The 22,114-nt window shown below is 36.6% G+C and overlaps 2 protein-coding genes across 3 annotated transcripts in view; both read left to right on the top strand.

The window, feature by feature from the left end:
• The window catches only part of LOC139958764 (potassium/sodium hyperpolarization-activated cyclic nucleotide-gated channel 4-like), a 30,129-nt gene extending 13,902 nt beyond the window's left edge, over window positions 1-16,227 (top strand). Inside the window, exons 3-12 of the mRNA XM_071956093.1 lie at window positions 2,458-2,647; window positions 3,296-3,447; window positions 4,056-4,131; window positions 4,806-4,955; window positions 5,449-5,667; window positions 6,979-7,125; window positions 11,695-11,935; window positions 12,547-12,645; window positions 15,261-15,381; window positions 15,990-16,227. Of these exons, the coding sequence (XP_071812194.1) occupies window positions 2,458-2,647; window positions 3,296-3,447; window positions 4,056-4,131; window positions 4,806-4,955; window positions 5,449-5,667; window positions 6,979-7,125; window positions 11,695-11,935; window positions 12,547-12,645; window positions 15,261-15,381; window positions 15,990-16,020 (1,426 nt within the window). The 3' untranslated portion in view covers window positions 16,021-16,227. The remainder of the gene's footprint in view (window positions 1-2,457; window positions 2,648-3,295; window positions 3,448-4,055; window positions 4,132-4,805; window positions 4,956-5,448; window positions 5,668-6,978; window positions 7,126-11,694; window positions 11,936-12,546; window positions 12,646-15,260; window positions 15,382-15,989) is intronic.
• Window positions 16,228-17,258: 1,031 nt separating this feature from the next.
• LOC139958765 (uronyl 2-sulfotransferase-like) overlaps window positions 17,259-22,114 on the top strand; it is a 15,851-nt gene continuing 10,995 nt past the window's right edge. Inside the window, exons 1-2 of one of the 2 annotated variants that reach the window (XM_071956094.1) lie at window positions 17,259-17,812; window positions 21,573-21,619. In XM_071956094.1, coding sequence (XP_071812195.1) covers window positions 17,644-17,812; window positions 21,573-21,619 — 216 coding nt within the window. In that variant the 5' untranslated portion in view covers window positions 17,259-17,643. The remainder of the gene's footprint in view (window positions 17,813-21,572; window positions 21,620-22,114) is intronic. The other variant, XM_071956095.1, reaches the window with a different exon arrangement.

The following is a 22,114-nucleotide window of genomic DNA, read 5'->3' as shown; positions in this document are numbered from 1 at the left end:
TTTTCAAATACACGAAAATATTAACCAGTAAAGCATAGAGTTAATAACAAATTATTACACCAAAAAGTAATATACGTTTCATTACGGTTTTCTAACTAATGGCAACATTTGTCAACATTTGACAACATTTCGATCAGAAAGTGGTTAAAGTGTGATAGATGAGTATTTTGGTTTCCGTATAGATCATACAGGACGAGACATTAGTTACATGTTAAGATGGCATGCTTGTTTTGTCAGGGAAGACCACAGATAAATATTACTCGGTCTACCGGTGTACATAGTTTCAGTCACTTTTCTTCATTTCACTAAATTCTCACTTACAATCATTGCTTTTGTTTACATTGTTGTATACTTCATATTTTTTGCTGGCAATGACGTAATGTATTTTAATATAAACATAAGTCTACAGACAAATTTGCATCGTTTGATAAATAGATAAATACCACTCCATTTGGATATTGATATTAGTCTTAGCAACTGATTCATTGAGAGTGGTTATTGCTGATCAAAAGAAAGAAAAAGGAAAAGGAGAAGAAAAGAAAAGAAAAAAAAGCTTCTTTTCCATCAGCTTTGATTTAATTTGGTAAGTTGAAGATGACCTATAAAACATCGATTGAAGCTATTAATCATCTAACTCATCATCTATTGTAATCCTGTAAAAGCTAAACACGGTCATGAATCTCCCTTAAACATACACGAAAAGTGATTGAATGGTCAGTGAAACTTTCCTTACTGCCATGTGCTCTCTTTAATGTTATCTTGTGTTGCAAAAATTGTGTAAACTGACACTGACCTTTGTAGAAAGGCAAATTCTGTTACTCTATCAGTGAGATTGAAATGGGTCATCTATGATGCAAGAAAGGCAGCATGACGCCTTAAATCAATTTGTTAATATGATCATGCAGCTAAGTGAAGAATGAAATTCCAAGGTTTTTGTCGAGAAGATCCCTTACAGTATATATATGTGATATCATTTGTATATGATTCGTCTACTATCGAAAACAGAATATCATAAAAGTAAATGACACAGGAATGTAAAGGATCATTTTTACAATCACCATTTGTTTTTAAATTTATTGATATGATTTTACCAGCTATGTAATTATTTTTTTCCTTTTTCATCTGTACCTGTGAAGTTCTATAGGGCCTATTTCTTTATTTTAAGCATATCGATCCTTCTTTTTTCTAAGTAATTAATGCATTGAACTTTGCTGTTATTTTCTTTTAAAATTTAATCCACGGGATTAGCTAAAAGAGAAATGAATAAATTTCTACTGTTTTGTCGAGGTTTTACTTACAGCATATGATATTATTTGTGTATGGTCCATCTACTGACAAAACAAAACAACATAACGGTAAATTAATCCATTAATGAAAACATGCAGATCAGTGAGGAATGAACTTCTAATGTTTTGTCGAGGGGGATCCCTTATAGTAATTGATATTATTTAAATACGATCCATCTTTTGTTGAAAGCAAAACAACGTATATAGGTAAACTAAGTTATTAATGTGACCATGCATATTATTGAGGAATAAATTTCCAATGTTTTGTCTAGATGATCCCTTCCAGTAATTGATATAATTTGAATATGATCCATCTTTTTTTGAAAGCAAAAAACGTATAGGTAAACTAAGTTATTAATGTGACTATGCATGTTGTTAAGGAATGAATTTCTAATGCTTTGTCTAGATGATCCCTCGCAGTATGTTAGATCATCTGTATATGGGTCATTTATTGATTAAAAACAAACAAAAACAAGGAAAAAAGCAAATTAATATATTACTCTGATATGCAGTTATCTGAAGTAATTAATATTCTTATGTTTTGTGAAAAGAACTTCTTACCACACGTGGGGTAAATTTTTAAAGGTCAATTATTGATAAAAGCTAAAGAATAAATTATAAATTAATTTTATTACCATGCACATGCTAAAAGAATTAATTTCTTATATTTTTGTCGAGAAAATACCCAATATTGTGATATAATAATTGGCATATGGTCCATCCTGAGAGGATAGCACAATGTATGTTTTATAAATGCATTCATAGCAGTCATATTGTTTCTCTTTTTCTTTGTGAAATGATTTCTTGCTTGAAATGTTTACCTTGAATAAAGTAAACAATTTAGCTAGTTTTATATCATTTTATTACAGAAATTACATTTGATCAAATGTGTGTCACGTTAGATCTTGTCTTTAATTCAACATCTTTTAATTCTGACCAATTAAAGGTACTTTAGCTATAATACGATTAATAAATTAATATTAATAAATACTCATAACAGGAAGATCTAGTATATTTGCAATGTGGCTCACATACATTATGATTGTTTTGTTCGATATAATGGTTCAGATCATAATAAGTATAACTTTGAAATATAAACTGAGAGGAATTCTTTGAAAACATTGCAACTGTGCTCTCTCTTTTTTTCTTCTTTTTTTGGCTACTTTCGTAGGTGGTACTGGGACCTACTCATGGTGTTCCTCATGGCTGTAACTCTCTTACTCGTCCCCATCAACATTGCCTTTTTCAGTGACCAATTCGTTCCGTGGTTTGCAGCCGTCAATTGCGTCTTTGATGCATTCTTTATCATAGATATTATCCTCAATTTCTTCACTGGTTACTTAATTGCAACTCATGATCAGGTAAACACAAAATATTTTCTTTCCGTTCTATTTTTATTTTCGTTAAGGAAAAAAAAACGAATTTTTCGTATTAGAAATATCAATAACTGCTTGTGGTTGCATGTAAGTTGTTTTACATTCATAACCACAAGTCCATTTTTCAGCAGATTTACTCAAATTTCGCAGTGTTTTTCATTAACATCCCTGACGAGAGCGGGCATGAAAGGGCGGGATATACAGCCTCGAGACCAAGGGATAATTAGTGATCCCGGGGGAAAATGTTATCTACATTCTCATAATAGTGTTTAGAAAAACTTCAAAACAGAGGGTCCGGTTATGTCATTGCCCCCCCCCCCCCTCCCCTCCCTTGGTTAGACGTTCATATCAACACCACTGTCTTACAAAACACATATTGTCCGAAAAATCTCAGTTATCATCAGGCAGTTGCCTCATCAGTTATTGATAATAACGACTTCAGCGGTCCTGATTGTAATATGCAAAGTAGGCTAGGAGTACACTTCGACGTAAAATAGTGACAGTCTCATCTCACTTTGTAACCACAAGACTGAGAGAGACAATTTTTCTTTCTTCTCCCTCTTCTCCTTCTTCTTCTTCTTCTTCTTCATCATCTTCTTCTTGTTCTGCTTTGCTCTTATTTTCATCCGGCAGGTTGTTCTCGATAGATCGAACATTGTCCTCCATTACGCAAAGGGTTGGTTTATTTTGGACCTATTGTCCTCATTTCCGCTGGACTATATTTACTTCTTTGTCAACGGAGAAAACACATTGGACGCAACTGCCAAAGCTTTCAGAGTACTTCGGTGAGTCTGTACCACGAAATTGAGCAAAATTGCGGCCCGCGAGTCACTTTTCTGCGGCTCGCGAGGTTTTACAACCTTCTTAATGCTGCATCAATGGCAATAAAAACATGAAATATGTATACTTAGGGGAGCAAGTTGTCTTTAGATCCCTATAGTCACTATTTGTGTTAGGATATAATCACCAAAACATTTTGAATCTGCGCATGTAGAACTGAAGCATGGAATATCTCGCATTTTTGTCACGGGAGTATGTATACATTGTTGAGCGTTGCGGTACGTAAATTGGTTAAACAAAAATCTCTGTGGTCCGACACAATCAATTTTTTACCCACTCCTGGTTTGTAGCACGCACGTTCATATCACTAAACATTTCTACATTAATAAAGTAGTTATCGTTGGGTCACGTATAAAGGGGGATTGTTGTCGCAGGCACCAGCCTGTTTAATATGCTAATTACGACGCCAACCCCTTCCCTCCGCTACACCCCCCCCCGGTCCCCCACTTTAAATAAACTGAATTCTTACAGATCACTTGGAGTGGGTTGTTCAAATTGAACAAAGATTAAGGCAAGAAATTATTTGGTTTTGTAATATTCTGTTCAATTTTAGACTTGCCAAGGTCATCAGCTTATTACGCCTACTACGTTTAACCAGACTTATGCGCTATGTGTCTAGGCTGGAAGAGGTAAGTACTTTCAAACACACACTTTAGGTTGACTTTCGCTACTGCAGGATTTTATGCTGATCGTTAAACAATGCCGTTTTGCTTGTCGAGTATTTCACAACTATAGGTCTTTCCCGTGAGGAAGTTCATTTTTTTTAAATTTAAGGAGTGTTAGCTCAGTGGTTAACGCCGGTGCCTTTCAATCATAAGGTCCCGAGTTCGAGTCACTCCAAGATTAATGTATGTCGTCCAGTTACAGAGTTAAATATGAATCTAAGAGACTGATTTCGGGCAGCTTGCAGTTTTGATAAGCCAATGATGGCTTATTCGCGGGTTCGTGCTTGCAGGAGGATCTTAAATTACATACATACATTCATTTACACACAAAAAAGTATACAATTCGATGATTGCCATATACAAGTAGGCTTGAACATACCCTATAGTGTCTAAAAGAAATAAGTTCGAGCTATACATTCACAAAGAAGAAAAACCCCGTGTGTAGGCTGATCTACGAAAGAATAATGTAATTGCTTCTTACAAAGCAAAGAGGAAGTATATTTTATATTAACTATCTCCCGATTTCTCACCTCTGAAGAAAATCCTGCTAGGATCGATAGGTCAGACCTAGCTTAACAGTTTCTTAACACTTATTTTTCTCTCCTCTCTCTTCCACCCCCCCCCCACCCTTTTGACAGATTTTAAATGTTGAAGGAGCTGTAATTCGCATCGTTCATCTTGTGTTGATCGTTCTCTTAATTTCACATTGGAACGGCTGTATACAGTTTCTTATTCCTTTCTACCAAGACTTTCCAGAAGATTGTTGGGTCATGATAAATGGGCTGAAAGTAAGTTTTGTGATTAAAATAAACTATAGTAATTGAAAATATGACGGAAGCCTTTAGCGGTAAAATATATGTAGTTTTTAAGTCAGTACACCGATACCTGTATAGGGATCATATTGCCACGATTGCCTTGTCGAACTTTCTTCGGTTACGGAAAATGAGTTATTAACGGCGATTCATAACATGTTACTTCGAGTCAGCTTGGATCACTTAGTGCGCAAACTCAATATGACGGTCAAATATACACAAGTTCCACATGTGACGACATATCATTAAAACACTTGCTTAAAATACTAATGTAAGTTACTTATGGTAACTACATTCAAATGTTATAATGAAAAAAAAAGTAGCTTGGTGATCAATTTTCGTGTCAAATGAGAAAAAATATCAACCAAATTAAAAAATAAAGAAATAAACAATGCGATAAGTCAAGTATAAAAATTCAAATGAAATCAATGAACTTATTATTGACTTGTTTCTTTGCTTTACTCGTCAGAATGCTTCAAAATGGGAGCAATACTCGTGGTCTTTCTTTAAGTCGATGTGCCACATGTTGAGTATCGGCTACGGTAGATTTCCTCCAGCAAACTTAAGCGATCTATGGACAACCACCTTCAGTATAGTGTTGGGGGCATCATTCTACGCACTTTTCATCGGTAACATGTCTACGCTTTTACTCTCTGTAGACGCATCTGGACGACTATACAATGAAAAGGTATAAAGATATCAAAGATGCATCCAAATCTAATGTTTCAAAGTTTTTAAGTGGAAAAATATTTAACGTCTGCAGGGGGAACACTCTCTCCTTGAAAATGACACGCCCTGTCACTTATAGTAATCTAAATTATCAACGTAGAAAGAAGATTTGATGTAAGTCGTTGGATCGCGTATCGTGCGAGGGCTGCATAGGGTTTCGTATGGGTTACAGTACTCATGTGTTATCAATCTATGGAGTTCAATAAACCAAAGTTTAGATTTAAAAAAAAAATGAAAAGTAAAGCAATGATGCTTCTTTCATATTAACCTTACATAAACTGATATGAGAAGTATTGTTTTCATTATAGGTGTTATATAGCCAAGACTTGGTATCATTTGAATTTGAAGTTATTTCTCTATGGAACAGGACGATCTCGATTTACCCCAATCTGAGTGTTTATAGTATAGAGGAAAGTTACTGTTAGGCTATATATCCTCAGCTATAATGTCGAGAGTTGTCGTTATTATAACTTATGAATAAAATATCACTTGACTTTAAATTAAAGTTGTCTCTCTCGTTGTTTTAAACTTTGAACATGACAATTTCCATTTATTCAGACTCAGATTTATTCTCTATAGAAATTATTAATCCATGATGAATGAATGTCGTCTGAGCCTGTCACGGCGCTCATATGCGCTCTCACTTTGTAGGTACCTACATGACTATCGGGGTCAAACATGCAATAGAGTTAACAGAAAACACGTTACCATGCATTCGTGGTATTCCGTAGAGCAATCTCGTTTTCCGGTTCCATTCGAAAGACTTGACGAAAATGTCGGTCGCTAGTAAGGCAGTGCAGTCATTTGAGGTTCTTTTATGTCACATATTCACGTCTCGCCTACGGCAAACTGTTTTGTAGTGACGTCAGCAAAAAATTGACAACCAACATTTCAATCGAAGTTAAGAGCTTTATACAATTACAAGATTTTGAAGTTTAATATGTTGGCCATATACATGCATATATCAACAGTAAGTTTTGAGATAAGACTGTATGGTAGTCTTTGGATATGTCCCTTTTGAATTTTCAGGTAAACATTAATCATCATGTAAACTTCGATTAGGGGGAAGGGGGTCAGGAGGGTCGGTGAGGACAATTGATTAGGGACTCGTTGGCCCATACAAAGTTACATATTTTACATTGAAACTGTAATTTAAAGAAAACAAAACAACAACCCAAGCAAGCAAAAACTAGTTAATTTTACATTTATTTTCTTCTTCTTTTTTGCGGAAGATAGTTTAGTTTCATTGGTTTCCCGTCCTATATCTTAGATCAACCAGGTGAAGGAATATATGCGATACCGGCGGATACCCTTAAAGATTCAGCGTCGGGTACTCGAATACTACGATCACAGGTATCAACGGAAGCTATTCGATGAAGAGACCATCTTAACCGAGCAATCACACCCCCTGAGGAGGGTAAGTTATAGTAAAGCGATTATTTACTCACGTCCCATCACAATGGTAACTTACGGTTAACCGAGCAACCACACTCCCACCCCCCCCCCCGAGGAGGGTAAGTTATGGTCAAGCGATTATTTAATCACATCCCATCATGACGGTTAACCGAGCAATCACACCCCCTGAGGAGGGTAAGTTATGGTCAAGCGACTATTTAATCACATCCCATCATGAGGGTAACTTACGGTTAACCGAGATATCACATCTCCCGAGGAGGGAAAGTTATGGTAAAGGGATTATGTAATCACATCCCATCACGAGGGTAACTTATACGGTTAACCGAGCAATCACACTACCTGAGGAGGGTAAGTTATAGTAAAGCGATTATTTAATCACCTCCCATCACGAGGGTAACTTACGGTTAAACGAGTAATCACATCCCTCAGGAAGGTAAGCCACGGTTAAACGTGTAATCAGGCTCCTGAGAAGGGTATGTTACGGTTACCCGATAAAGCAGATACCCTATAAACGGAAGCTTAACTTACGGTTAGACGAAAAGAGCTTGAATATGAGATAAGGTTGTTCAGATGTACATGTTTAAGTTTGCTGTGTGTATGTGTTTGCTTTCGTTAGGGATGGGTAAGGAGGAATGGGGAGGGAAGGGTGAGGAAGGAGGGGTGGGGAAGGAGGGTTGGGGAAAGAGGGTTGTGCTATTTATCTTTTTGGTCACCTCGAAGTACCCCAAACCGTATATAACTGCATGCTACCGTACCATGATATACATACCCGTACATATACGGTATATATACATTAACACCCCGCATGTAGATCAATGTCTTTTTTCTATTCAATCGCTGAACTGCACTTTTAGATGGTGTTAATCAAGAGCGAAAATAGGGCATAGCAATACCGTAAGATCGATTTCTTCCCAACAAGACACAACGGGTATAAACGTGAAGATCATATATGGCAGTCGTATCTGCACAGCCTAACAATATAACTCCGTCAAGGAACAGACCCCCTCGTAAATTTGGACTGAAAAAAAAAGAGTTGTGAAAAGGAACTATTAATTTAGTTGAAGCGTTCGTAAAATGTATTTAATTACCGATCCGAAGCAGTCGCGGTTTGCTCTTACAGAGATTCACAGACTCTGGTTACTTCGTATGAAAGACATTTATGTTTGAAGAAATCCAGAGATTTCAGAAAATGCAATCACTATGTTTTTTTTTTCTTGGTTCGAGGATATACTCAACATTTTTGCTTTCAGTGAAGGTAATGTACACTCACCTGTCCAAACTCTACAGGAGGCTGGTCAGGTGAAGACAAAAGAGAAGAGACACATTATTACTTAAATAGCCTCATGCTTCTTTTTTTTTTTCTTTCTTTAGCTTTTTCTTTTCTTTCGAGGGGGGGGGGGGGTATGGGTCGATGGGGAACATGAGTCATTCCACGATCAACCGAGTTCTTTTTATTCTCGTTTTGCTGAAGAATCAATTGTGAATCTTATGGAATTCCGTTGACGTTGAATATGATTATGAGACTGGAGACAATCAGCATCTTTAAAGGCTGAGTTCAAAGCACAATATGAAGGAATGGATAAATTAGTGAATGGATGAGTGGATTGATGGTTGAAGGAATGAATATAAATAAACAGATAAGGTTGCTAGAATCACTGCAAAGATTCCGACTATGCCCTTAATCCATCCATGTTGACTTTACAGCCAAATTAAAATGAATGAATGAATTTACGGATGAATGTATGAATGGGTGAATGAGCGACCAAAATCACGAACGAACAATTGAATGAACGAATGAGTGAATGAACGCTGGAATGAGCGAACGAATGCATGGAAGAATTAACGAACGGATGAATGAATGAACGATTGAATGAATGAAATAATGAGCGAACGAATAAATGAATGAATGAATGAAATAACGGACGGACGGACGAATGAATGAATGAAATAACGGACGGACGAATGAATGAATGAAATAACGGACGAATGAATGAATGAAATAACGAACGGACGAATGAATGAATGAATGATCGATTGAACGAAAGACCAAACGAATGAACGAACGAATGAATGAATGAAATAACGTACGAACGAATGAATGAATGAAATAACGAACAGACGAATGAATGAACGATTGAATAAATGAATTTTAATGAATGAACATTCATTAAATGAATGTATGACGAACGAACGAACGAACGAACGAACGAACGAACGAACGAACGAACGAAAGAACGAACGAACGAACGAACGAACGAACGAACGAACGAACGAACGAACGAACGAACGAACGAACGAACGAACGAACGAACGAACGAACGAACGAACGAACGAACGAACGAACGAACGAACGAACGAACGAAGCTTTCCTTTACATGGAGGACTCGAGCTCATTCGATGGACCTACCGAAATCAATGATTCTATTTATAGGCTGAAAGTTATAAAACATTACTTCTGTACCGTTTCAATCATGCCCTCTACAGTACTGTCCTGTTCGCACGACGACCGTCTTTTGCGTTTGGAAGATAATTTTAACAAACTTACCTGGTTTTACTCGAAATGCGATATCATTTATATGGTCACATTAACACATTCGACCAGAAATGTTCATGAAGGGTTTTTGAAAAATTATTTCTTGTTTCTGTTCAGTTGCTGCTATCACTTCGTTGTCATTCAGACAACTTTATGATATCAGTATTAATCAAAATGTAAACAAAATCAAAAAATGAAAATTTAAAAAAAAAATCGTCTTATTCTTTATTTGAAATAAAAATAGTCCAGATAATGAAATACATTGGTATGGCCTCCAAACTCGTAACAAAAGTTACCAAAATTAACTAAAATTTACTGTAAAAGGACGTAATGTTAATCGTCTCTACCTTGCTACTTACAAAATGTTTCACGGATTTGCCTTCTCATCAGCCCGCATCCAATTCCCGCTAACTAATAATAATAAAAACAAGAACTTGCGAAAGCAGACATTTGAATTCAACGCTTCGAATAAGTTATTTGCATCTTGAAAAAAAATGTGCTATTACTAGGTGACGTTTTGTCGCTCTCGAAAATACTTGGAACGGAAAAGATACAACAAGAAGAAAAAAGTAGGAAATAAAAAAAAAATTAAAAAAAAAATGGAGAGAGAGAGAGAGCGAAGGAAACGACTAAAGAAATTCCCAATTGACCTTTTTGAAAGAGTCTACAGATTATGTTTCACTTCGTCCGGAAATATGTTAGTATATTTCACAAAGCAATAAACAACTTAACAATTAGAATATGTCATCCTGAAAGGAATTGAATGCATTTATGAGTGGGAGCTAGATTCCGAAGAAATAAATTATCTTTCTCTTTTTGATTTCTGTTGATTATTTATTTATTTTTTTGTCTCAAAGGGTCTTATATGTAAACACTCTTACCGACCAGCCTCGTTGATACTGGTGGGCAGCTGAGGGGTGGTGGGGTGGTGGGGGTGGGGGGGGTATTGGGAGAGACTTGCGGGTGAGAATATAAGGAATTTCTCTAAAGCATTAATTATGAACAATATGGTACTCCTGCCGGGATGAGCCCCATATTAACATAAATGACCCCTTCCCTTAGGACTCTACTCTAAAGAGAAGGGGGGGGGGGGAAAGCAGAAAAGAACTTTGTTCATGGCTTGTCTGTGTGGCCGAGGAGGGGGATTTTACATAACATATAACAATTCATTTTGCGTGGGTCACCTACAGTTACGCTTTGCTCTTCCTATCATGCGCATTTGCAATTAACTCCTGGTCCACGTACCCGCACTCGTTATGGCGATCGTGCCTTTTCTGTCGCTGCGCCTTCTCTTTGGAGCGTTCGTGACTCTCCTTCCCTTTGTATTTTCAAGAGACAACTTAAAATATTTCTGTTTGATTCCTAGTTTCTTTATTTCCTTGGTTTCCTTTGTCTCTTTCCTACTTGGTAAAGCGCTTTTGAAACGCTGTATTAAGCGCTATATAAATGTAATTTATTTGTAAGAAAAAGTCGCCCAGGAAAGAACCTTGGCACGAAAACCAAACTACCAAACTACCGAACGACTGATCCGCTCTCAACCACAGTCCCCTTGCATCGGGACTGTGACTTATGTGATCATCGTCGGGTGTGCATCACCATTCCCCTCGAAAGGGAACAGATGCTACACATGATCTTAGCCAAAAGGCCGAGAAGCGCAACGAGACAACGATACCTTTGAAGTAGAAGCACGGTCATATCTCCTGCACAATCCAATTTACCCAAAACTTGTGTGTAAAATTTTTTTTTAAATAAACCTGTGAAATTTACAAGATGAAAAGAAGACATCAAGATTTTCATTTTTTTGTAAATTTCAAGTTGTTTCATCACAGTTAGCTGTATCGCAAAGACCAATGATGATGTTTGGATTTGTGTCGCCTTTTAAGGGTATACAAATTGTACGTGTTGTGTTACCTTCACGAAAGATTCAAGTTGAAGTTAGCTCAAAAGTACATTGAATTCTTCAGTGTCATTATATTACTACTACTACTACTACTGTTGCTACTATTAGTATTATTGTTTCCTTGATTATATCTTCAGGCAATACTTCAGCATCACCTTCGATCCTTGCTCAGCAAAGTCGATTTCTTTAGTCAAGGGGAACCAGAATTTGTCGATGACGTATTAGAAAAACTGCATTTTGAAGTTTACCTGAAAGATGACGTCATCATTAAAGCTGGTAGTCGTGGTAACTCCATGTACTTTATCGAGCACGGTAGCGTGGTCATTCAAGTCAATGGAAGAATTGTCAATACACTATGTGATGGTGATCATTTTGGAGGTAAAAAAAACTTTCTTTAAGTTTAATAAAAACATATAACATCTTTATTCTCTTCGTTAATAAAGTTCTTGTTTATTTCAGTCAAGAAATGTTACCTCTCAAATTCCTTTCATTAGGACGGAAGTAAAAGCTATCCCCTTTTCCTTCTTTTGTTAAATTTGATATTTCATATAGAGTTTATTACTCTTTTAGATCTTTATATGACGTAGAATGACGTACAATACATGTCCTATAGCTGTCTTACATTACGCAAATGAGCCCTCGTAAAGGGCAGCCGCCTGACTCAAGTTACATGCGTATTTCTTTGTGTGATCAACTCATATTTAGAATATTCACCTATATTTTGATATTGAATCATTTTATTAGGAATTAAATATAAAATGAGTTTATCTCAACAACAAGATGGGTTTGGCTTTATTTATCGTATTTACATCGTATTTTCCTTTTTTATTTTTTATTTCTGTTAATAAAACTAACAAAGATTTTCAAGTAAAGTCATAATTTTTTAGTGCAAATATATTTCATGACTACTCACAACATGTAAGGCAAAAATTACGAAATCCCTTTTTTCCCCCTCTAATTGTTCTTCTTTTTCTTCTTTTTATTGCCAGAAATTTCTCTTCTCAGCTCTGACGAACGACGAGTAGCTGACGTGGTTGCTTCAACAATTTGTGACACGTATAGACTAAGCAGAGAAGATTTCAACACAGGTAAATAAAAAATCAAATCAAATCGAGACTGGTAAATTTGAGACGCATTTCGTGCACTTGATGCTTTACAGTAGCCCTCCGCAAGCTCTTATAGGCCCACGACCCACGAGCTTCATTGAGGAATGAGCCACGACCACCCCCACCCTGCAAGCTCTTATAGGCCCACGACCCAGGAGCTTCCTTGAGGAATGAGCCACGACCCTCCAGACCCTCCAGACCCTCAACCTGCAAGCTCTTATAGACCCACGACCCAGGAGCTTCCCTGAGGAATGAGCCACGACCCATCAGACCCCCACCCTGCAAGCTTTTATAGGCCCACGACCCAGGAGCTTCATTGAGGACTGAGCCACGACCTAACAGACCATCCCCCTACAAGCTCTAATAGGCCCACGACCCAAGAGCTTCCTTGAGAACTGAGCCACGACCCACCAGACCCCCACCCTGTAGACTACATGTGCTCAGAATGAAAGAACGTTAGCTTGGCCTATATGGACGTCGGCAAGCTTCGAAAACTGTAGATACACTTGCAGACGTCTGGCAAAAATACCGCGACCCACTGAGCTTTTTGTTTGTTTTTAGCGACCCACAGCTGGGGGCTGCCACCTTAGTTTTCGGACCGACGCTAAATTGTTCCTTGCTTTGGGTCGCATTGTACTTTCCATTGCAAACATGATGCCCAAACCTCTATAAGGTTTGACAGTCTTAAGTTCATTTTGAGGGACTAATGCGTATTATATAAACCAATAATTATGACGAGGCACTTTTCCCTCACAAAGATTGATCGAATTAAAATTCCAAATGTCAAACAAAACTTCAAACCATCATATACACAGGGAGTTGTTAAGGTAGAATGTTAATTTCATCAGTATCACCACACTCATTGTAGCCTGCTAAAATAGCTAAACGAAAAAAGATAAAAAAGAAAATTACCTCACGTTTTCAAAACTACTTTCTTGAGTTTGGTTTGTACTCTCACTATATACCTAATTTAGTACAGACTCGGTGGGGAGTGTTCAATTAGATAAAACAAAAATCTCAGTTTGGGGCAACACATGCTTTGAGGGTATCTTTATACTACAAGTAGATTTGGGCGGCATCAGTGACCATTAGCTGATTTTTCTAGCATATTTTGGAACATTATACTGTCGTCTTTAAATGTCGCATACATGCTTTCAGAAGTCATGGTAGCTTTTGTTTCGAGCATTTATTTTTCTCTCAATAAACTCAGCCATCTTGTCATGACACTTTGATAGAATCTTTGCTAATTGAGAAATTGTTGTGTAATGTGAGAAAAGTAGAAATAAAATAGGAAATGAGTATCTTTCAAGTTTGACTAATTTGTAGAAATTCCTCATAAAAACAACAATTTCATTAAACTCCAAAATGACTTTTTTTTAAAGTATGTTAAGATATCAAAAGTGGATTTTTTCCCTTCAGATTCAACATCTCTAAATATCGGAAAATACAGCGTCGAAATTTCGAAATGAATAGTCGAAGTACCCAGAAATTTCACAATTTGTTGAAATTCTAATTCCATCAGTGCACAAGTATGTAAATACAATATAGAGGAAAGAAAAAAATAATATTCGAAATTCGGTCACTGGAATATCCTTTGTAGTTCTCAGCACATACAAACCCACCCATCATCCTTGAGCTTATATATGTTATATGTTTTTTGTGGTGAAAAACTCCGCCGAGGCCCCAAAACAGCTTTTGAAAAATATGTTGTTCCGTTTGGAAGATATCCTATGGTTTCGAAGTCGTGTCTGAGAGCGGCCATTTTGTTAATCTGTGATGTCTTATATATTGCCACTTGAATCTGTGAACCTTTCATACTTCCTTCTTAGTTTTTCTTTTCATAATTTCAAGATGGAAATGTTAAAATTGTTGACAATGCAGAAACCAATGTCATTATTTGGTTATGCTCATAGCTTCAATATGTTAGATTCAACATTTCGGCCAAATCCGCTTCCATTAGAGAAAATATACATTGCAATATATGAAGAAGAAATGTAATGATTTGAAACACATACGGCTCGATGATGTCATAATTAGACCTTGATAAAGTCTTCCATCTTGTTTTGTGTGGAAGGATCATGATATATGTGGTAACTCCCAAATGGAGTAAGATTTTTCTAAGCTATTTAGGGCAGTTCTTCATAACATTTATCTCAATCAAACAGACTGATGACAATGATTGGGTTTGTGTCTCTAGCTGGCTGGGATGAGGGGCCGGAGGGGGGAGGGGGTGGGGAGGGCTTCTTTCATAACATTTATCTCAATCGAACAGACTGATGATGATTGGGTTTGTGTCTCTAGCTGGATGTGATGAGGTGGGCCGGGGAGGGGGGGGGGGGTCTTTCATAACATTTATCTTTATCAAACAGATTGATGATAAATGATTGGGTTTGTGTCTCCAGCTGGCTGGGATGAGGTGGGCCGGGGGGGGGGAGTTCTACATGACAGTTATCTCTATCACACAGGCAATGATGATGGAAGGGTTTGTGTCTTATTTAAGTTGTTACGTAGGTGAAGTGAATTATTGTTTCAATTGGACATATGATATACATATATACACATTAAAAGCAATTAATATATGATATTTCTCTTGCAAGTACTAAAAGACTACCCTAAAATGAGAAGACGAATGTCCGAAACGGCTGAGAAACGTCTAAGATCCATCAGCATGGAAAAACTAGGAAATATAACGGAAGATGGAAGTGAGAGTGACGAAAGGTATGTTAGCCTACAGAATCCATGTTTGGATCTATCGTTTCAAGGGGGTTGGGTGGGGTTGAGTAGGGGGTAGGGTGGGGGGATCAACATTTAAATAATAAAAGCTTGGCTTGATGATACGAAAATGAAGTGAACGATTAGCTTTCTGCAATGTCAGCAATATTTGAAAGACAAGTTTCTCGATTAGATGTGGATGTATATCATATATAATTATGTCAAAACCGTAAGTGAAATATGTTTTAAAAAAGTAGGTTGTAATTTTGAGGAATTTTAATCATATTAGAATACATAGTTAATCATTTTCATAGCCTCTCTTATTAATTTAATGACTTAATACGTGATTAATTTGGTCCAAAGGCTACGTATATATGTTCTGCGGCGAATATAGAAAGGCTCAACACAATGACGAGACCATGTGACACAAAAGAGATTACCCCTTGACCCCACCTCAACCCCACCCCCCACCTCTCTCCCTGTGCTTTCCTCACTCTACTCCACCTGGTAATTGCTGTATAGACCGTTTTTGGCGGGATAGTAAGAAGTTAAGCGACAGTTTGTAAAGTTAAAAAAGTTTTGGTAACCATTTTTTCTTTATCTTCCCCTTGTAGGGATACATCGACCTTGACACCCGATCAATAGATAAACATGACGTCATCAAAACATTCTACGACACTGCGTGAGCTAAGACTGTCGATAAATACATTTATAACGTGGATAGAAGCTATATAAACACGTCACTTAACACTAATATAATATTGAAAGTGAAATTTTCTGCAACTTGTAAAAAGGAATCAAGTTTTAAGCTGTAAATGACAATACTGCAATAAAGTAATAAATAAATAAATGAGTTTTCACAACAAATGTTCAAGAGTTTTCATTTGATTGATTGATCAATGCATTACTATCCTAACTCTAGATAGCAGGATTATTTCGGTTGTTCCACAAATATCGTCGGATAGAACAACTCATCTATGTAACAAATAAATCATTGAAGCATGAAGCATTGAGAGGAAGAAAAAATAACACATATCGTGATGTCATACTGCTTCAGATGTTTTCTGTTAAAATTGACATAATAAGTAAAACATAATGGAAGTACTTTCATGCATCAGTATAAATGACATGAAAATCGTCAACAAAAAAATGTGTCAAAATGATGTTTGCTCCCTCTCTCTCTTCTCATTTAATTAATTTTCTGTTATAGAATTTAAGCCTCGAAATGGCACAGCAAAATACCAAGATTAAAATAAATAAATAATATACATATATATACTTTAAAATTTCATTTTAAGGTCGATTTAACCTGCAAACTATGATAATATATATTTGTTAACTCACCACTAGCAAATTCAAACAGAATGCCTCACATGCATGGGAGCCTCGATAACAGTTTATACTAGTACTAATTCTAGTCAGGCACGTAGCCACCTCCCCCCCCCCTCCCCGCCCCCTTGAGCATATTTTGTAAACAAAAATTATGATATCGCTAGTAATTTCAAAATAGTTAGTGCTTAGATGCAACTTACAAGGCCTGGGAAGTGCCATTTCCACTGCGATTTAGGAGGCATTTTCGGCCAAAATTTTCTTGTTCGTTTCGCGCCAACTCATGGTGGCGCTAAGCTTAGATACTTTGCCTACAGGCTTCGCCCCTCCCTTGGCAAATTCCTCGCAACGTGCCTGGCTCTAGTCTCATATATAGACGAGGGCGCTGTTCAGTAGTAAATTGGACCGGAATGACAGCATCTGACAACTATTTTAGACACGATCATGTTTGGAGCTAACATGTTTCCATGTCTGAAATAAATTATCGAACTGTATATAAAACCATGGAGATATAAAACCTTTCACCCTTGTTGCGATATGTCGTATTTTTTATTATTATGATTTAGGGGGGTGGCGGGGGTCATGACCGGTTTTCTGTGTTCGCAACAGCCGTGACCTCAAACTCCCCTGTGATGGAGGCATTCTATATCTGCTAGGTTCGTTTAGTGCAGTGGTATTAGGTAATACCACCTGTATACAGGATATACCCTGCGTAAGTATTGAGACGAAGAACAAACCGTTCGCATATGCTTCCCTGGCTGTATAGACGGCACAGCAACGACTTACTTCATCGATCCACAGACTACACAGTAGTCTATGCCGAAGAATTCTTTGTATGAAAGAAATTAATATAAAATTCGCCGTATGCATGCATGCATGTGTACGTAAATATTTTGATCGGAACGGTACATACACGAGAAGTCAGCGAAATAGGGCAACATGATGAGGTTATACGGTCGAAACCTTGAGACAGTTTTCAAAATTTTCGGAGCCCTGTCGGTTTTCTCTCTCATTTTCTTTATCACTATTTCTCCATCTGGAAACTTTCATGCTACGCATGCTAATTCGCAAAGTCTTCACAAAGAGCTTGAAAACGTCAAAAGGAAAGGTGAGTTTTATCGATAATTTGAAACAATCGTGAATATAGGCCATCAGTATTTAAGCGGCCTATTTTGCCCGATTTTTATTTAGAATGCTAAAGTATTTTCCTTTACTACGTCTACCAAGTAGTCACTGCAATTGAAGGGGAGATCAATGAGGCCATTAAAGGTCTCGGTGGGGCGGGGGGGGGGGGGGGTGATATCAACTCAGATAAGATTGGCAGTCGGAAACAGAAGTTGACGTTTCATGTTTGAGTGATCATTTACTAACTTTCTTTCATATTTCGATATACTGATGACATTTAGCATTGCTCAAAGACTCCACAAGTGCTTTTCGATTTTCAAACCCTCCGCTAGGCCGGTCCAGTCTTTGATTTTTACAACCGTTTGGTTTTTCTTTTGAATCGTGTATTGATTAAATTCCATTCGTACGTACGTATATTAAGGCTATATACAATGGCGGTTACTTTCTCGAAAAGACAACATTTATTTTGGAAAAAAAAGACGTTAAAACTATAAAAAAAAAATTACCCAACTTGCATCTGAATGAGCTTTAAAGGCTAGGCCTATTCAATGCAGGTTATTATCTCGAAAAAAAGAAGTTATTTTCATTGCTAATAATGATAATATAATGATAAATATTTATAAAGTTTGGATTTTTCCTCAATTTTGTTATAAAGCGTGGATATAGTATACTGTTATGAAAAGTGTCCAGCTCACGAAATATGGAGAATCCAGTGAAGTATATGTGTTTCTCGTTCAACACATCAAGTTGAGGGGTAAAATAAAGTACATCTCGCGCTGCATATTTTTAGTAGGATGAATACTATTCAGAAGGTCTGGAACACTCGCTGACCCTGCTGTTTTCTTATTTATTTATTTATTATTTATTTATATTAAATTAGCCAAATTATATGTTTTAGTGAATGAAAATGTTTTGAATTCGCACCAGTGAAATGCTTAAACAACACTTGAAAATGAATGACCGTTATTTGAAATGTCTTATTTTATTTGATGTTTTATTTGGTTATCTTTACTACATACAAGATTTAACTATATATTATATAAATATCATATCGTATTCAAAACTGAAGTTGATAGATAGAACGTTGCAAACTGTACCATACGTTGATTTCTCCGTTTCCAGCGTTATGACGCCATCAGTTGCTTCAAAGGACATTAATTGAGTTAATGTTAGCAACAGTAACTTGTTGCTTTTATGGTATTATTAGTTTTTTTGTTTACAACCTTGTTACTAGGCAACAACGCGGTCTGGGGGAGTCTTTACAGCTGGAATGACAACAGGACAATTATGTTTGGAAGATAAATTGTGGTGTTTTGTTTCATTTTAGTTCTACACACGATCTTTCTGTTGGCAAACTGCGATCATGCATCTTAGTGATTACACAAATATGACGATGCAGAAAATATCGAGTTTTTATTTTGTATAACTGCGAAAAAAAAAATTCAACACGGTACAAGTATATAGTCAATTTAACACGTTCAGTAATTATTATCCCCCTGATGTGAGAGATTTCTGAATATAGAATTATAATTCTTAAATTTGGTGAAAAAATGATGATTTTATTTTGTATTTCAGTAGCTGTTTAAAAATTCGAATCATTACGGTACTTGTTTTGTATAACATGTGAATTAACATGTGAAATAACATTTATAATATCTGTAACCGTACTGTCAATAAACTGCATATAGTATAGTAACAAACAACACAATACCAAGAGTGACAAATCAAGATATTCTTATATATAGAGTGTCCACGAATTATACTGCTTCATTAGTGTGGAATCATACACAGTTAGCTCCAAAAAATAGAGTAAAAGTATACCCTCTGGTTTAGAGCTGTATTTGGGTAAAAAGCCACTCTTTGATAAGAGTGAAAGTCACTCCTCGAAAGAAGTGATAATCTTGGACAATCACAAAGAATGAATTCTCATTCTTTGGGATTTACCGCCTTGTATAGTAGGTTTGATTTTTTTTTCTTCAGTTAATCAAACCCGTCGCCTTCCGGCATCATGCGGAATATGTCCTTACCATACCTTTAAGCTTAGCGTCTCTTATATTTTTTACACTAAATCAAACGCCTTCATTAAGTTAAAAGCTTTCAAATCACTTTCAGTACGGATAGTTTATTTTAGTTATACGGAATATGGAATTTACTTTGGTCAAATATTTCCTTCCTCATAGCTTGGAGTACTTCCTACTAAATGGCGGAGTTAGTTTGGACTTCACGCGTACACCGTATTAAAACTACACAGTAATTCCACATTAGAGAGATTAAAGTAAGGCCGAACAGTATAACGTATATTGGCGGTACTGGGCCATCCCAGACAATTGCCTTAGCCATCCAAGTCAATTTTGATATTTATAATGCTTCCCTGTATAGCTTACCGCAGTGGCGCATGCGCAGGATTTCAAAGGTGGCGGATGGAGGGTTAAGGGGGAGGGGGAGGGGGTAACATATTCTGAATGGCCACCCGATTGAGTTAGGTACTAGTATATGGGGCTTTATGGAAGGGCGTACTGGGCCTGTAGGAGTGGTGTTATTCTTTCAAGACAGTTCGAATGCAAAAATGCCCGACTGATCGAATGATCCATACGCCGACTAACCTCGCCACTGGCTTAACGTTAATATTTTTGTCAGCAATAATACCTACGTCTATTAATGTACAACATAAACAGGCAAGAAATCGCATTAAAGATACCCTCCAAACATTTTTGAAATTCCTTTCTTTTTGATGCTTTAATCCCCCCCCCCCCCCAAATCTATAGAGTGAATATGAATCAGCAAATAATATGTGAATTCGATATCAATATCATCATTTGTTCGGCCACACACATTTCTAAATCAGTTTTCACCAAATGACTAAAGCAAATGGGAAAGGATTTTCTTTCTTTACTTCTATGTCTGACATGAAACACTAAAGTCAGCCTCTTGGATTTTCGTATCGAACAGGATCACGAGATTTACCGCAATTATCAAAATCATCTCAGAAGGTTGTTTTAATTCAATAAAATTGAAAAGCAAAATGTACGACAGCTTATGTTAAATGCTTTCAAACTTTGAAACTGATATTTAATGTTAATGTTAAAGAACTGAATATATATATATATATATATATATATATATATATATATATATATATATATATATATATATATATATATATATATATATATATATATATATATATATATATATATATATTATATATATATATATATATATATATATATATATATATATATATATATATATATATATATATATATATAAAATAATAATATGCTTCTTGTACTGAACGTGTCACAACTACATACTAAATATGATATTGGTCCAATCTTCCTTTCTTGAGATATCGTGTTGACAAGGTTTTTACAATTTGGACCCTGGTGACCCCAAATAAACTTTGACCTCTTCTTTAAACAATTAGGTTTTTCTACTTAATGTGGTACACCTACTCACCAAATATGATATTGGTCCAAGCTTCTCTTCTTGAGATATCGTATTTACAAGCAATGCGTCACACACACCCTCACACGCGCACCCGCACCCACACTCATCCGTCTGCATGACTTACGTTACGATTATCATCGAAACCATAAAAATGATAAAACTATTACAATAAATGGCATGGAAACATGACTTCGACTGCTAGTAGTGATTATTAAAGTTTTACAACATATCAAAATTAATGCTGTTCCTATTTTCATTCTTAAAAAGACTTTTTGTATTGTTATTTGCGTCAGATGGGGTAGTTAACGAAGACCGAATCGGAAGACCAGTCTTAGGAAGAGTAAGTTGTTTATTGTTTATGTTCCCATTACTGCACCCGGCATACCCCAATTGATTTGCCCCTGACCATATCTGACAAAAGAGAAAGAGAGTGGGGTGGGGGGGGGTAAGGGGGAGTCAAGAGTATAAAACCCCGAGGACGGGGTCAATAGGAGGCCTGCAGATACATGAAATAAGGATAAAATATATTCCCATTTTCATTAAGTACGACAAACAGTGAAGACTTTCAAAAGTGGAAACCCGGTGACATATTTTACACAGGGGCACCAAAGTGGCTCTCGGTACCACTGCTCCTGATTTGTAATAACCCAACTCTCGGAAACGTACAAATCAGGACAAGTTTTAACCGCTTTGATGAAAGGCGTGATTTGGAGCCTTTTGAAGGCCTATTTCGGCACATAACGTTTTAGTACATTGGTATTTGTACATGCATATTTCTCTGAGCTTGCGGTCCACGCGAGGTTTTATATATATATAGAAGCACAGCGCATCACTG

The sequence above is a fragment of the Apostichopus japonicus genome, chromosome 18 (assembly GCF_037975245.1).
Source record: "Apostichopus japonicus isolate 1M-3 chromosome 18, ASM3797524v1, whole genome shotgun sequence".
Lineage (NCBI taxonomy): Eukaryota > Metazoa > Echinodermata > Holothuroidea > Aspidochirotida > Stichopodidae > Apostichopus > Apostichopus japonicus.
Note: the sequence above shows the minus strand (reverse complement) of the source record. Positions and strands in the feature narration are given on the sequence as shown.